The sequence below is a fragment of the Symphalangus syndactylus genome, chromosome 9 (assembly GCF_028878055.3).
Source record: "Symphalangus syndactylus isolate Jambi chromosome 9, NHGRI_mSymSyn1-v2.1_pri, whole genome shotgun sequence".
NCBI lineage: Eukaryota > Metazoa > Chordata > Mammalia > Primates > Hylobatidae > Symphalangus > Symphalangus syndactylus.
This window is the reverse complement of record NC_072431.2, coordinates 35753795-35768765: the sequence shown is the minus strand read 5'-3', so window position 1 is coordinate 35768765 and position 14971 is coordinate 35753795. Positions and strand designations below refer to the sequence as shown.

The following is a 14971-nucleotide window of genomic DNA, read 5'->3' as shown; positions in this document are numbered from 1 at the left end:
TACTTTTTCATAAATGTGCTCACAGGCTTCTGAGCAATGGTCATATCTAATGTAAATACTAAATAAATAGTATATGTTAGTGAAGAATAACAGTTTTCTGAGATCATAACATGCTTATTTAATGTTTTAAAATAAAGTAGTTCTTGCTTAAATTTTGCAATAGACAGGGAGGTGTGGGTGCAGGGAAAGGGGAATCCCTAACTGAGAATGTGGCCAAGACGTGAATTCATGGATTATACTGATAAATGCACAAAAAAGATAAATCGGTGACAGATGAGGAAATGACACTGGCTTTGAAATGCAATTGAGTCTCTGGAGTAGTACCCAGCCAGGTGGCCCCCTGTTCACAATGTCTCCCTCTCTGCCTAATGGCCATGTCGTTGAATGATCAAGGGGCAGACACCTGACCCAAGATAGGTCAAAAAGTTGCTCGGCCTTTGGAACATTACAGTTGAACTGTGACACAGAGAGAAGTTGCTGGAGCTTAAACCTGGTAATTGCAGAGCTCCAGAGAAAGAATTTTTATAGCCATAATCCCAGAAGCTGCCCCAGTTCCTGTTTCCTGAGTTTTGGTTTCAAGCTGTATCGTACATTGCATGAACTAGTCCAGTGTTTTCCCAACAGAAGTCTTTTGCTTAAGTTAGTCTAGAATTGACTTTTCTGTTGCTTGTGAGCAAAAAAAATTATATGATGCTTTGGGCTCAGTTTCATCTCTCATTTTCATTCTCATTCAACCAAATATGTTCTTAGGGGAGTTAGAGTGGTAAATGAGATGAATAGGATTTCTGACTTCATGGAGCTTTCAGTCTAGCAGAAAAAATGGATATTAAAGTATGGAAATTAAAGGCTTATATTAATTCACTGAACAAATATGTATTGAGGCACCTATTATATACAAGGCATTGTTCTAGGCACTTGAAACATTTGCAAAGAAAACAAAGATCCCCGCTCTTGTATTTTTTTATCAGGAGATGAAAACAGTAAGTAATAAGCATAGAAATACATAAATAAATAATACGGATTTAGAAGGTGGTAAATGCTATGAAAATCAATTAAAAAGTAGATCAGAAGGAATGGTATATCAAATGTCCTAAAGACCAGAGAGAAACTGCAAGTTGGAGTAACTGCAAGATTATTAGAGCTGAAATATCAATGACAAGGCCAGTGGCTCAAATGAGGATGAAGAGGTTAGACAAGCTAGATTGTTAAGGACTTTATAAGCCATCTTGAGGATTTTGAACTTTATCCTAAGGCAATCTGAAGCTACTTAAGAGTTTTAAGCCCTAGACTGACATGATCAGATTTGCATTTTAAATTTATCATTCTGCCTGCAACCTTGAAAACGCATTGAAAGCTAGCAGCAGTGGATGCGAGACAATAATTGGGAGGCCCTTGGCCTAGTCTAAGTGAGAAATGGTGGTGCCCTTGACTAGCATGTGTTTCATGAATTGGACGATAGCTGTGATAAAACGGCTGTTTTCTACACTTAGACTTTCAGCTCATCATATTTAGAATAGATTGATGCCTGTCCAACTTTATCTCTGTTCTTTGGGCTTTGGTGCTATAAAAGCCAACTTTAGGGCCAGGCGTGGTGGCTGATGGCTGCAATTCCAGCACTCTGGGGGGTTGAGGTGAGAGGGTTGCTTGAGGTCAGGGGTTGGAGACCAGCCTGGGCAACATAGTAAGGCCCTATCTCAACAAAAAATTTTTTGAAAACTTAGCTGGGCATGGTGGTGGTGAATGCTTTTAGTTTCAGCTACTGGTGAGGCAGAGGTGGGAGGATCCCTTGAGCTCAGGAGGTTGAGACTACAGTGAGCCATGATCATGCCACTGCACTCCAGACTAGGTGACAGAGACCCTGTCTCTAAAAACTAACAAATAAAAATAAATAAATTAAATAAAGCCAATTTGTAATGTTTGGCACATTTTCATTTGCTGTATACTACCAAGTTTAATTTGGCCTCATCTTTAGGAACAAAAATATAATATGTAGGTATTTAAGGAGTACAGCAGCTAAGGGATAGGTATTAATTATCCTCACCTGGCTCTGTATCTAGTCAGTCATACACTGCAATCCTCCAACACAGTATAAACAAATCGGGTATACAACACTTTTTTAATAGGGCCTTCTTACTAAATCCTTATATTCTTTTCTTTCCTGGAAAGATAATGTAGGTGATATAGAAGAAAACCACATCTCCCTTTAACACTCCACTATTAAGTCTAGATTAAGGGTTACATACTGGTAACAATGGACCATTTGGCCTTCAAATTTTGTTGTGACATTTTGTTATATTCGCATAGGGAATATTTTTTAAAGGCAATGAAATTGGACAGGTACGTTGCTACACAAAGCAATTTTGTACTTAACAGGTGTTTCGTGGGTGTAGGTATATATTAAGAATATGACTCCCAGTAATTATATGAATGTAATTGTTAGCTTAAATACTGATCACACTCTTAGCAAACAGTTCCTTACTTCCTTTGACCTGAATGTAGTTTAGTCTCTTTCAATTTTAAAGACCTAGACAGAACTTACATGAACCTGTAACTCCATTTCTTCAGGTCTTGACAACCCCAAATTTAACTAAAAGGAAAAAAGAGACTTTTTAATTATCTTATTATCTCTTCAAAAATTTTCCTTCTCATTCTTGAGGAGGTGAGAAAGGAAAAGAAGAGTACCAAGTACCACCTTTTGTAATGTTGGGACATGCATCCCTGTAGCCCAATTAAGTGTCCTTGATTCTTGAGAAGTCTACCTTTCCTAAAGAAGCTGGGAGAGTGTAGGGGGTAGAAGAACATGGTTTCTAACTGCTCCCATTGCAATATCTTATTATAAAAATGTACTTTTTAAACATAGGTTTCCATCTTGTATTGCTTTGTGTCTTGGAGTCTCTCCCTTATGAATTAGTTTGCATCTTGTTTGAAGTGAACCATTTTAAAATTTATATCCTGTCCTACTTTTATTTCAAGACTTTACTTAAAATATCTTTTTTTCTCTTCGCCCTACTCAGATATGCATGAACATTTTATGCATTTCACACTCTTTAAGATGGAGAAAATAATATGCTAATCTGAATAGTGGTAAAATCTGAGTAGAAATAGAGATTTTATTTTCAAAAGAGTGGACAATGGTGTATCTTCCTATTGCTGTCAGTTCTCTCCATTGTTAATATAACATTCATGCAGAAAGGTACAGATTAATAAAGCAATTGAGTAGAACATGAATTAGGGAGTATTCTTAATTTGATGGAGCCCAGCATAGTGAATGTTTGCTTCTTGAGGGCAGGTAACCATTTAACTTTCTTTTGTATCCCCTATTCCACTCAAGGAGTCAAACACATATACAATAGTTACTAAATGTATGCTTAGATGAATGAAGTAAGTTGAAATTAGTAATAAATACTTATGAAACACCCAACACTGATATGGTTTGACTGTGTTCCCACCCAAATCTCATCTTGAATTGTAGTTCCCATAATCCCCATATGTCATGGGAGGGACCCGGTGGGAGATAATTGAATCATGGGGGCAGTTACCTTCATGCTGTTCTTGTGACAGTGAGTGAGTTCTCATGAGATCTGATGGTTTTATATGGGGCTTTTCCCCCTTTATTTGGCACTTTTCTCTTCTGCAGCCATGTGAAGAAGGACGTGTTTGCTTCCCCTTCTGCCATAATTGTAAGTTTCCTAAGGCCTACCCAGCCATGTGGAACTGTGAATCAATTAAACCTCCTTTCTTTATAAATTACCTAGTCTCAGGTATTTCTTCATAGCAGCATGAGACTGGACTAATACAGTAAATTTGTATCACAGGGAGTGGGGTGCTGCTATAAAGATACTGAAACTGTGGAAGTGACTTTGGAGCCGGGTAACAGGCAGAGGTTGCAACAGTTTGGAGGGCTCAGAAGAAGATAGGAAAATGTGAGAAAGTTTAGAACTCCTAGAGACTTGGAGAGCTCAAAGACAGGAAGATATGGGAAAGTTTGGAACTTCCTAGAGACTTGTTGAACACTTTGACCAAATTGCTGATAGTGATATGGACAATGAAGCCCAGCCTCAGGAGGACTCTGATGGAGATGGGGAACTTGTTGGGAACTGGAGTAAAGATCACTCTTGCTATGCGAAGAGACTGGCAGCATTTTGTCACTGCTCCAGTGATCTGTGGAACTTTGAACTTGAGAGAGATGATTTAGGATATCTGGCAGAAGAAATTTCTGAGTGGCAAAACATTCAAAGGGAAGCCGAGCATAAAGTTTAGAAAACTTGAAGCCTGATGATGTGATAGAAAAGAAAAACCCATTTACTGGGGAGAAATTCAATCCTGGTGCAGAAATTTGCATAAGTAATGAGGAGCCGAATGTTAATCACCAAGACAATGGGGAGAATGTCTCCAGGGCATGTCAGAGACCTTCAGGGAAGCTCCTCCCATCACAAGCCCAGAGGCCTAGGAGGAAAAAATGGTTTCCTGAGGTGGGCCCAGGGACCCCCTGCTCTGTGCAGCCTGGGAACATGGTCCCCTGTGTCCCAGCTGCTTCAGCTCCAGCCTTGGCTAAAAGAGGCCAAGGTACAGCTCAGGCCATTATTTTAGAGGGTGCAAGCCCAAAGCCATGGTGGTTTCCACATGGTGTTGAGCCTGTGGGCGCCCACAAGTCAAGAATTGAGGCTTGGGAACCTCTGCCTAGGGTTTACAGGATATATGGAAATGCCTCTTTGTCCAGGCAGAAGTCTGTTGCTGGGGCAAAGCTCTCATGAATACCCTCTGTTAGGGCAATGCAGAAGGGAAGTTTGGGGTTGGAGCCCCCACACAGAGTCCCCACTGGGGCACTGCCTAGTGGAACTGTGAGAAGAGGGCTGCTGTCTTCCAGACCCCAAAATGGAAGATTCACTGACAGCTTGCACCATGCACCTGGAAAAGCCACAGACACTCAATGTCAGCCCATAAAAGCAGACAGGAGGGGAGCTGTACCCTGCAAAGCCAAAGGGGCAGAGCCGCCCAAGGCTGTGGGAGACCACCTCTTGCATTAGCATGCCCTGGATGTGAGACATGGAGTCAAATGAGATCATTTTGGAACTTTAAGGCTTAATGGCTACCCTATTGTATTTTGGACTTTAAGATTTAAGTACTACCTTATTGGATTTCAGACTTGCATGGGCCTGTAGCCCCTTTGTTTTGGCCAATTTCTCCCATTTGGAACAGGTGTATTTACCCAATGCCTGTAGCCCCATTGTATTTTACAGGCTCATAAGCAGAAGGAACCTGCCTTGCCTCAGATGAGATGTTGAACTTCAACTTTTGGGTTAATGCTGGAATGAGCTAAGACTTTAGGGGGCCATTGGAAAGTCATGATTGTGTTTTGAAACGTGAGGACATGAGATTTGGGAGGGGTCACAGGCAGAATGATTGTTTGGCTGTATCCCCACCCAAATCTCATCTTGAATTGTAGTTCCCATAATCCCCACATGTCATGGGAGGGATGTGATGGGGGGTAATTGAATCATGGGGGCAGTTACCCTCATGCTGTTCTCCTGACAGTGAGTTTTCACAAGTTCTCTAATGGTTTTATAAGGGGCTTTTTCCCTTTTCCTTGGAACTTCTGTCTTCTGCCATATGAAGAAGAATGTGTTTTCTTCCCCTTCTGCCATGATTTTAAGTTTCTTGAGGCCTCCCCAGCCATGCATAACTGTGAGTCAATTAAACCTCTTTTCTTCATAAATTACCCAGTCTTGGATGTTTCTTCATAGCAGCATGAGAACAGACTAATAAAACTCCTAAATTTTACTAGGAATTACACTAGGAAAGGTCAAAGAAGAGATTTTTGACTAGGAATTCAGTGCTGGTTTATGTGACTATCTAGGGCTGATGTGTGGCCACATCCAAGAAAGAGCCATGTTTATGAATGAAGAGGCTGAAAAGCATATTAAATTACACAAGTGATCCTCGATTTTGAGTGTGCTGCAAAATCACCCAGTTTGGGGCTTCATAAAGTAAAGAGTGCTGGGCCCTACTTCCTGGGAATTTCTGATTTGTAGATCTGGGATGGGAGCTGAGTATTTGCATTTCTAACCATCTCACTCCCAGGTAATGCTACTGCTGCTCATTCTGGTAGCACACTTTGCAAAATACTGACTTAGACCTTCACCTTCCTTGGAGAGTTGGCCCAGCTCAGGGAATCTGAACACGCTGCTTGCTCTGTGATCTGCACAGAAAAGAAGTGATTTCAGAGATTTCCAAGAGCAGTATAGAGATAATGTAACTAAGGGGGTCTCAGAATAGTGTTAAGGGGGTCTTGCTTCTCCCTGATTTATAAGACTGACTATACTGTGGCAGAAAAAGGAGACAATGTCTTTAATACCTCAGATGTAAGTTAGAATCAACTGAAATAAATTAAGTGGAATATAGAATGCATGGAATTGCCTTATTAATAAAGGTTGGACATCCCTAATCTGAAGATCTGAAATCTAAAATGCTCTAAAATTCGAAGCTTTTTGAGCACCTACATGATGCCACAAGTGAACATTTTCATACCTGACCTTATCTGATGGGTCACAGTCAAAACACAGTCAAAACTTTGTTTTGTTCACAAAATTATCAAAGATACTGTAGGAAATTGCCTTCAGGTTATATGAATAAGACATACATAAATGAATTTTGTCTTTAGACTTGGGTACCATCCCCAAGGTACCTCATTATGTAGATGCAAATATTTCAAAATCCAAAAAAAATTCAAAATTCAGAACACTTCTTATCCCAACCATTTTGGATAATGGATATTTAACCTTTCAGTTAAATACTGTACTTTCAGTTAAGTTAATGTAATTTAGCAATTTAAGATCATATACATATATCTAAGATAATTTATAAAATGTTTATAACCTAAAATATCTTTACTTCTGCAAAGAAAGTTTGTGCTCCTTACTTGACTGTGCCAGTTCATGGTAAAATGGAGAAGATGGAGAAAGGTCAGCCCAGGGAAAGGGGAAAGTCCATTGGCTCAAGATAAATGATTTAGAAGAAACCATATCCATTCTCTACCCATAGGCCTTTCAATTCAATTATTGCTATCTCCCATGTAAATAGCCTTAGGAAATTTCTGAAAAAGTGGCAAGGGCTTCAGCAAGCAGGTAGCATGGGGACACATGTCACCCATTGCAATACTGAAATGGAAACTACCTAAAATTTAGAACTGTTTTTATATGCCTCATTGTGCTCAGCTAATTAGGTTTCTTGAATTTTAGAACTTGAGTACAAAGGTTGTGCATACTTTTTTGTGTTCCAGCTGAATTTCATATAATGTTGTAATCAAGGACTTCAGGAGACATTGGCATTATTTTTCTTTACAGATTGTCTTGGACTCAGGTGGATTTTCTCAATTTGCCAATAAAAAGGAATAATGATATTACATTAAAATGAACTATGTCTCAAAATATAAAACCTTTTGGTAATCAAGTGGTTAAATACTCATATTTAATTTAATCTTATTTTCGTTAATTTGAAAATAGAAAAAAAAATCTGCTAAAGATCCTTTCAAGGGAAAACTACAGCTCAGCTCATGTATAAAAAGCCACATAAAAATGACTCTGGAGACCTTGGCTACACGTTCAGCGGTCAAATATTTCAATGCTCTGTTGCTCTCGTTCCTGTTACAGGTACATGTGACAGCGCTGCAGCTATGAGTGGAATTTTAAAGAGGAAGTTTGAAGAAGTTGACGGCTCCTCACCCTGCTCCTCTGTGAGGGAATCAGATGATGAAGTTTCCAGCAGTGAAAGTGCTGACAGTGGGGACAGTGTCAATCCATCCACTTCTAGTCATTTTACCCGTGAGTACTGAAATCAGAACTGAAGTCAATTGTCTGGTTCTACAGCAAAACTAGTTGTGTCATTTTTATTTTTACCTTTAATGCTAGCAAAGAACATTTACCCAAAAATGAAATATTTTTCAGGTGACTCAGTAGATTCTTTTATTTAGAATACTTTTTTGCAGTGGATTATTTGGTTGTGTTAATTAACTAATGTAATTTAAAGATCACATTACATTATTAATACTTTTCCAAGTAAACACCTGGTACAATGGGAATAGATGAGGGAAGACAAAGAATAAATCCAGTTTCAAAAAAGTATCCTTTCATAATTGAAATGATGTTCCGGGAGAAAACATTTTAAAAGGCATTATGAAGGAATGGAGAGTCTAGATTATGATGAGAAGGAGTTTAGGCAGCCAGGGATTAAGAAGAAATGTGAAGGCAGCAAGTCTCTCCCAAATGTGCAAGTGTGTACAGTCTAATCGCTCTTTCCTAGTAATTGCTCTAGTCTCTCTTCTCCAGTATTTAAAGCCCAACAAGAAAAACAAATCTATGCTTTATTTATTGTATTTTTAAGGTTTTTTTTTTTTTTGAGATAGAGTCTCACTCTGTCGCCCAGGCTGGAGTGCAGTGGCATGAACTTGGCTCATTGCAACCCCCTCCTCCCAAGTTCAAGTGATTCTCCTGTCTCAGCCACCAGAGTAGCTGGGACTGCAGGTGCATGGCACCACACCCGGCTAATTATATTGTTTTATTTTATTTTTTGTATTTTTTGTATTTTTAGTATAGACGGCGTTTCACCATATTGGTCAGGCTGATCTCAAACTCCTGACCTCAGGTGATCCACCACCTCAGCCTCCCAAAGTGCTGGGATTATGGGCATGAGCCACCACATCCAGCCTATGCTTTCTTTTTGATTTTTTTTTTTTTTTTTTTTTGCCACATTGAAATGTCAGCCCTTCTGTCAGACAAGATAAAGGGAGGTTTGAAGGACTGATATGAAAAATTCTTAAGGTAATGTAATCTATAGTCTAAAGGAAACTGACTAGCAATAGTTAAATAATCTTTTTAAAATTTATGTTTCTTAAACAAGAAGATTTTAATATGTCTTAATATCATGACAGATAACTGGTCTTGGTTTTTTACTTTCTAATTAGTTAATGTTATTAATATATGATTCTGTAACAAAGAATTGACTTTGGCAATGTAGCAACTCAAACAACTAAAGGATTTAAACATATTTTTAAGAGGTAATAAGGAACACAATAGCTGTTGAACATGAAATAAATATAGTAAAATCAATAGCATTCCATTAAGCAAGCACAACTAATTAGACAATATGATGAAAAGATGATTACAATTATTATAGCAGAAAAATTTATAAAATATTCAGGGACAAAGTTATTGTGTGATGTAGGTGGTCTACAAATACATTTACACATATCATGATGGTATGAAATGAGCTTGTGCTTTTGACTCAAAAGAAGAGGTTTATTTATGTTTTGGGTCTTAATACTAGTAGTGATAATAACATTATCTCACAGGGTACTGCAAAGATCAAACAGACAAGTGAGTTAATATACATGAAAAAAAGTTGTAAAATGTCAAGTACTAAGCACATGTTAAATTAAAAATTATGGTCATAGCTAACATTTATTGGATACAGGCTGTGCTCCAATAGCTTTATATACATTATCCATACTCCTTACAGCAATTCTGAAAGTAAGTAGTACTACCTCCAATTTACAAAGGAAACAACTGAGGCTCAGAGAGGCTAAGCATCTGGCAAGATCACACAGGAGTTGAGCCTAGATATATATACATCTAGGCTACCTACCACATAGCCTCTACCTTTTGCATGGTCTTATTCTGCCCCTTAATTATATAACATTGGACATATCTTTAAAATGTTATTTCTCGTGAGTTATAAAGGAAGATTTAATTAGTGAAGAGGCAGATTATGTTTCTGGATATAAAGGTCTGGACATTAATGGTTTCAACATTAATTTCTAAATATAAGAGTAAAACCAAAACAAAATCTTCAACTGGCATTTCTAGGGCGCCCAGGCATTTCTAATGTGCCCTATCTAGGAACGCATAGAAAATCCGAACATGTTATGTATAAAAATTTTATATATAAGAAAAGAACATTATAAGACAATGAGAAAGGGAAAGACTATTTAAGAAATGGTTGTGGTATTAGGAAATTTGAAAAAGAAGTGATTTAGATTCACATCTCACAACATATGCCAAAATACCTGATAGATTACATGGATTTTTTTTTTAATAATGAGGAAAGTTACATTTTGCCAGATGTTTAGTAGAATCACTATATGAACTTTGATATGAGAAGAAGAAATAATCACATTGAAAAATACTTAATATATTTAATGATGTAAAAGTATTAAACTTATCTGCTGTTAAAAAAAAAGCCCAAAGTAAAACAGTTTATATTGGAAACAATATTTACATTATTTTCTGGATAGAGTATAGCAAAAGTACATGTAATTTCTTGAGATAAACATGAAGACACACATCTCCAAAGAAAATCCACATAGTAGGACATATAATTAACAAATGTTTTAAAGCATTTAACAACAATAGTAACAAAGAGGCAGATTAAAAAATGCTAATGAGATTTCATTAGTATGAAATCACAGAGATTTCATCCCTTGAAATCGGTACGCATTTCTCCAATAAAAAATACTAATACCTAAGTGCTGGTGAAGGTTGCAGTACAAATTGTAGACACACACGTTGCTATTAATGGCAGTAATATTTAGAAAGCACTTCGGAAATACAAGAGCCATAAAAGCATTCATAAGTCTCTACTTTAGAGAATGTATCTGAAGAGAGAAACATTAAAAACAAGGTGAAAACTATATAAATGAAAATATTTGTGGTTGATGGTAGTCCCAAAAAAGAGGGGTTGGGGAGCGGAGAGAGAAAGGTAACCTATGAGTGAGGAAATGATCCATTAAGTTATGGTAACTCATTCAATTAATTTATTTTCATGATAGTTATGAAGACCTTTTGGCAATATGTAGAATGTTTGTGAAATAATGATAAGTAAGAAAAGCAGAAGACAATATTTTATCTATACCGTCAGGCAAAATCTAAGTCTGTGCATGCACAAAGGTAAAGAATGGTAAGGTGTCCTAAAAATTGGAAACAATTTGATTTGTTGAGGAATTAAAATGATGGATGAATTTTTATATTTATTAATTTTTATTTCTGTTAATTTTATATGTATTCTCACAACAAAGTGTCCAACTTAAACTGCTAAAAATTATAACTGTAGTTCACATTGTGTTTATGTTTGCAAAACAGCAGATTGAAATGGCATGGTGAGCTAAGGTATATATTAGTCAGCAAATATAGACTTTGTTATAAGTTATGTTCAGCCGAGATTATTTTTTTCACTGAAGAAAGTAGACTTATTTTACGATATCTAAGAAATCACTAAAATGTTTCAGCACATCATTTAATATCAGTGGTAGTGGCAATGGTTAGTTTACTAACATGCTGTTTTAGCTTTGTATTAAATATAATCTGGCAGATATTTTTCTTGCTTTTTAAAAATAAACGATTTGATAAAAAGTGCCCTTTTCACTTAATAGTGCTTTTTTCACTATATTCACATTATGAACAGAGACATAAAGTGAGAAAAAATAGTAAAGAATCAAAAGACAAAATTTCTACTTGGAATATTTGTTGTAGAAAAGATCTGAGAGGTTGAGCACAGTGACTCATGACTATAATCCCAGCACTTTGGGAGGGTGAGGCAGGAGGATTGCTTGAGCCCAGGCATTTGAGACCAGCATGGGTCTCAAATCCCCATCTCTAAAAAAATTAAAAAGAAAAATAGTCAAGTATGGTGGTGCATGCCTGTGGTCCCAGCTACTTGGGAGCATCACTTGAGCCCAGGAGGTTGATTGCACCACTGCACTCAAGCCTGGGTGACAGAGCAAGACCCTGTCTCAAAACAAAACAAAAACAAAACAAAACAAAACAAAACAAAAACAAAAAACAAAAAGAAAGAAAGAAAAAGAAAGAAAGAAAGAAAGAAGAAAGAAAGAAAGAAAGAAAGAAAGAAAGAAAGAAAGAAAGAAAGAAAGAAAAGAAAAGAAACAGAAAGACGAAAGAAAGAGTAAAGAAAAGATCCGAGGTTTTATTGTTTGTTTGTTTGTTTTGAGACAGGGTCTCACTGTCACCCAGGTAGCTGGGACCACAGGTGCACACCACTGCACCAGGCCAATTCTTGTATTTTTTTGTAGAGATGGGGTTTCATCATGTTGCCCAGACTAGTCTCAAACTACTGGGCTCTGACAATCCCCCTGCCTCCGCCTCCCAAAGTGTCAGGATTACAGGCGAGAGCCACCGTGCCCATCCTGTGATCTAAGCATTTTTGCCAGTGTAAAAGGAGTAGCTAAAAGAGTTTCTTGTTTCTAGAAATGTATTTCAGATTATTTGCTAGTCCAAAAATTGATATACAAATTTTTAGGACATTTTTTATTTATTATGCTGTCTAGATTAAGGTATGGGCTTCTCTGCAATGGTTTTGTTGGATGTGAATCAATGGTTATAAACTTTCAGAAATATTATTATTGATAAATCCTATTTCTTTAAATTTTTTTACTTAAAATGATTACTTGTCTTATAGTAAAGAAGGATTTTTGAAGATTATCAAATTTGTGTAGCATTAACAAATAATTTAATTTCACATTGGGATTCTTTAAAATGTGGTTGCCCTTATTTAAATCTCACTCATCATTGGCTAATCTTTCAAATTTAAAATATCTCATGTACCCAGTGTTTTATAAGCACTAACATATTGTGTAACGTAACATTTTGTTGTCATTACAAATACAGAAATTGATAAGATTGTTTGGTGTGTGTCAACAGCTATGGTAGTAGAAAATTCCATGCTATTGTAAGCTTTCTGTTAAAATATCCAATTTGTAGCACACCACATTATGGTAATAAAAGCTTCAAAATATAAATCAATAAGGTCATTATGGCTTTTTCCTTGGACTTCTGAATTTTGCTAGGCAACAAGCATACTTACCAGTCATCAACCAAGGTCATATCTTGTACTTCCCTTGAGATAGAAACAGCAGTCTGTATTGCTGTGAAACGCTTTGTTTCATCAAATCCCTATGGCTCTATAGCCAATCAGCCTGTACTTGAGCACTGTCAAGAGGAGAGATACAGAGAAACTAGACAGGAATGATTTTTTTTCTGCCCTCTCAAGGTTCCTGGCACTTCACATAAGTAATGAGAAGCTATGTGCTGAGCCATAGTCTCAAAAGGAACACATTATGTCTCTTGAAACAGAGTGTTTCTACAAATAAATGTATAGTATCTAAGAAGTGAAAATATTAAGAAGTAACAGGATACACATTCTAAATTGCACATGAATGCAAGCAGTGGATATTCTATAATAGAATTAAGATTTTTTAAATTTATGAAACACTTTCACATTCTTGAGTTCATTTAATAGCCAAAAAGTGTTGTGTGATTAGGAGCCAATTATCATGCCCTTTTATAAAAGTAGAAATTAACATTCATACATGTACTTATACTTTACCCAAGAGCTAAGATACAATCTGTTTCCTTCCTTCCTTCCTTCCTTCCTTCCTTCCTTCCTTCCTTCCTTCCTTCCTTCCTTCCTTGTCTCCCTCCCTCTCTCCTTCCCTCCCTCCCTTTTCTCTCTGAATACACAAGGCAAAAATATGCCATCATGTGCACCCAAAGTCAGTCTTTCCCCAGTGTGATTTCCCTACTACTGGCTCCACATTTCATAATGGGATTAGACATAAAGAATCAATAGAAAACAGATTTGACATTAAACTTTATGAGAAGTATGACTGGAACATGCCTGTTCTCTTTACTAAGCAGTTAAAATGCATTGAAGATTTAGATTTAATTTCAACAAACACGGTATCTTATGTTATAGGCTTTGAGCTAGGACCTTTCAAACCTGTCAAAGTGATATATTCCAAACAGTAAATACAACTTGGCGGTATATTGATAAATTATGTCTACCCAGCATTGTAGTATTAGTTTGAGAACTAACTTTAGCAAAGACATATGTCACAATCTACCCCGACTCAATGCTTTTGTAAACAATGGAGGAGTGTTCAGGCCAAGCTGAACATAAGTTTTAGAAGAAGTCTTTGCTTAAGCAGGAGGTAGGACATCGTGACGCTCAAAAGATCCTTTCTAGTCTGTAATAATATGCTTCTAAGAAACAGGATCCAAAATAGGCATCATAAGTTAGAGTCAAGGCCAAGCAGGAAAGGAAGCAGCATAGGTAAAGGTGCCTCTGAAAATCTACTATTAAATTAAGAGGTTCCCATACTCTTCACACCCACTTATGCCTGGAAAACAACCAATTAGCTTTGGCTTGGGGGACACGATCTGGGACCAGCTGCAGATCACATGTAGAAACATGCAGATCATAAATAGGTCATGTTCAGACATGGGCCAGTTGAATCATTAGGTGTTTATTGTTGGAGATAAAGGAGTTAAGTAAATTATGAGTGGAGGAAGATATTTATGAGCTAGTAGTCCTCTGGAAAATAGTCACTTGGATATGCAATAAGGCCTGTTGACTGATACAATAGAATTGTTATCAGATCATCTGTCTGCAAGATTGTGGACTCCAGTAATTATAAATCAGAAATAGTTAACCACTGCTACTTCTTCTGGTCTTACTGAGACCATCCTTTAAACTGAAATATCTTTTTTTCCTCCCAATTCTGACTATTTAAGTTCTATACCTGCTACAAGGTTCATCAAATATTTCTTTCTTCATGAAAACTTCACCAAGTCTCTCATTTGACACATCCTCTTTGCCGTCTCCTCAGAATCTCCTGACGTTTCACCAACATTCACAAACTTTGGCAATGGTTTTCCTTCTTCTTTCCATCCTAGTATTTTCCACCAAACTGAGTGATGTCAGTAACTGTGTGATGGCTTATAGAACTGATCAGCCTCGTGTTTCCTTGAGCACTCTGACCTGGATTCCTTACTTCAATTCCATTCATGTCTTTTACCACCACTCCATTTAGCACCTAATGTCTGCAACCTCACCCACAAGACTTTTGCAAACCAGACCAATTCTCCTTCTGAAATACCCAATTCCAGTATTACAAATCCAGATC

At 37.1% G+C, this 14971-nt stretch overlaps 1 protein-coding gene across 4 annotated transcripts in view; it reads left to right on the top strand.

Moving 5' to 3' along the window:
- The window catches only part of CSRNP3 (cysteine and serine rich nuclear protein 3), a 215760-nt gene that overhangs the window by 115797 nt on the left and 84992 nt on the right, over positions 1-14971 (top strand). For all 4 annotated transcript variants that reach the window (XM_055291926.2, XM_055291925.2, XM_055291927.2 and 1 more), the window contains one exon: positions 7650-7820. In XM_055291926.2, coding sequence (XP_055147901.1) covers positions 7673-7820 — 148 coding nt within the window. In that variant the 5' untranslated portion in view covers positions 7650-7672. The remainder of the gene's footprint in view (positions 1-7649; positions 7821-14971) is intronic.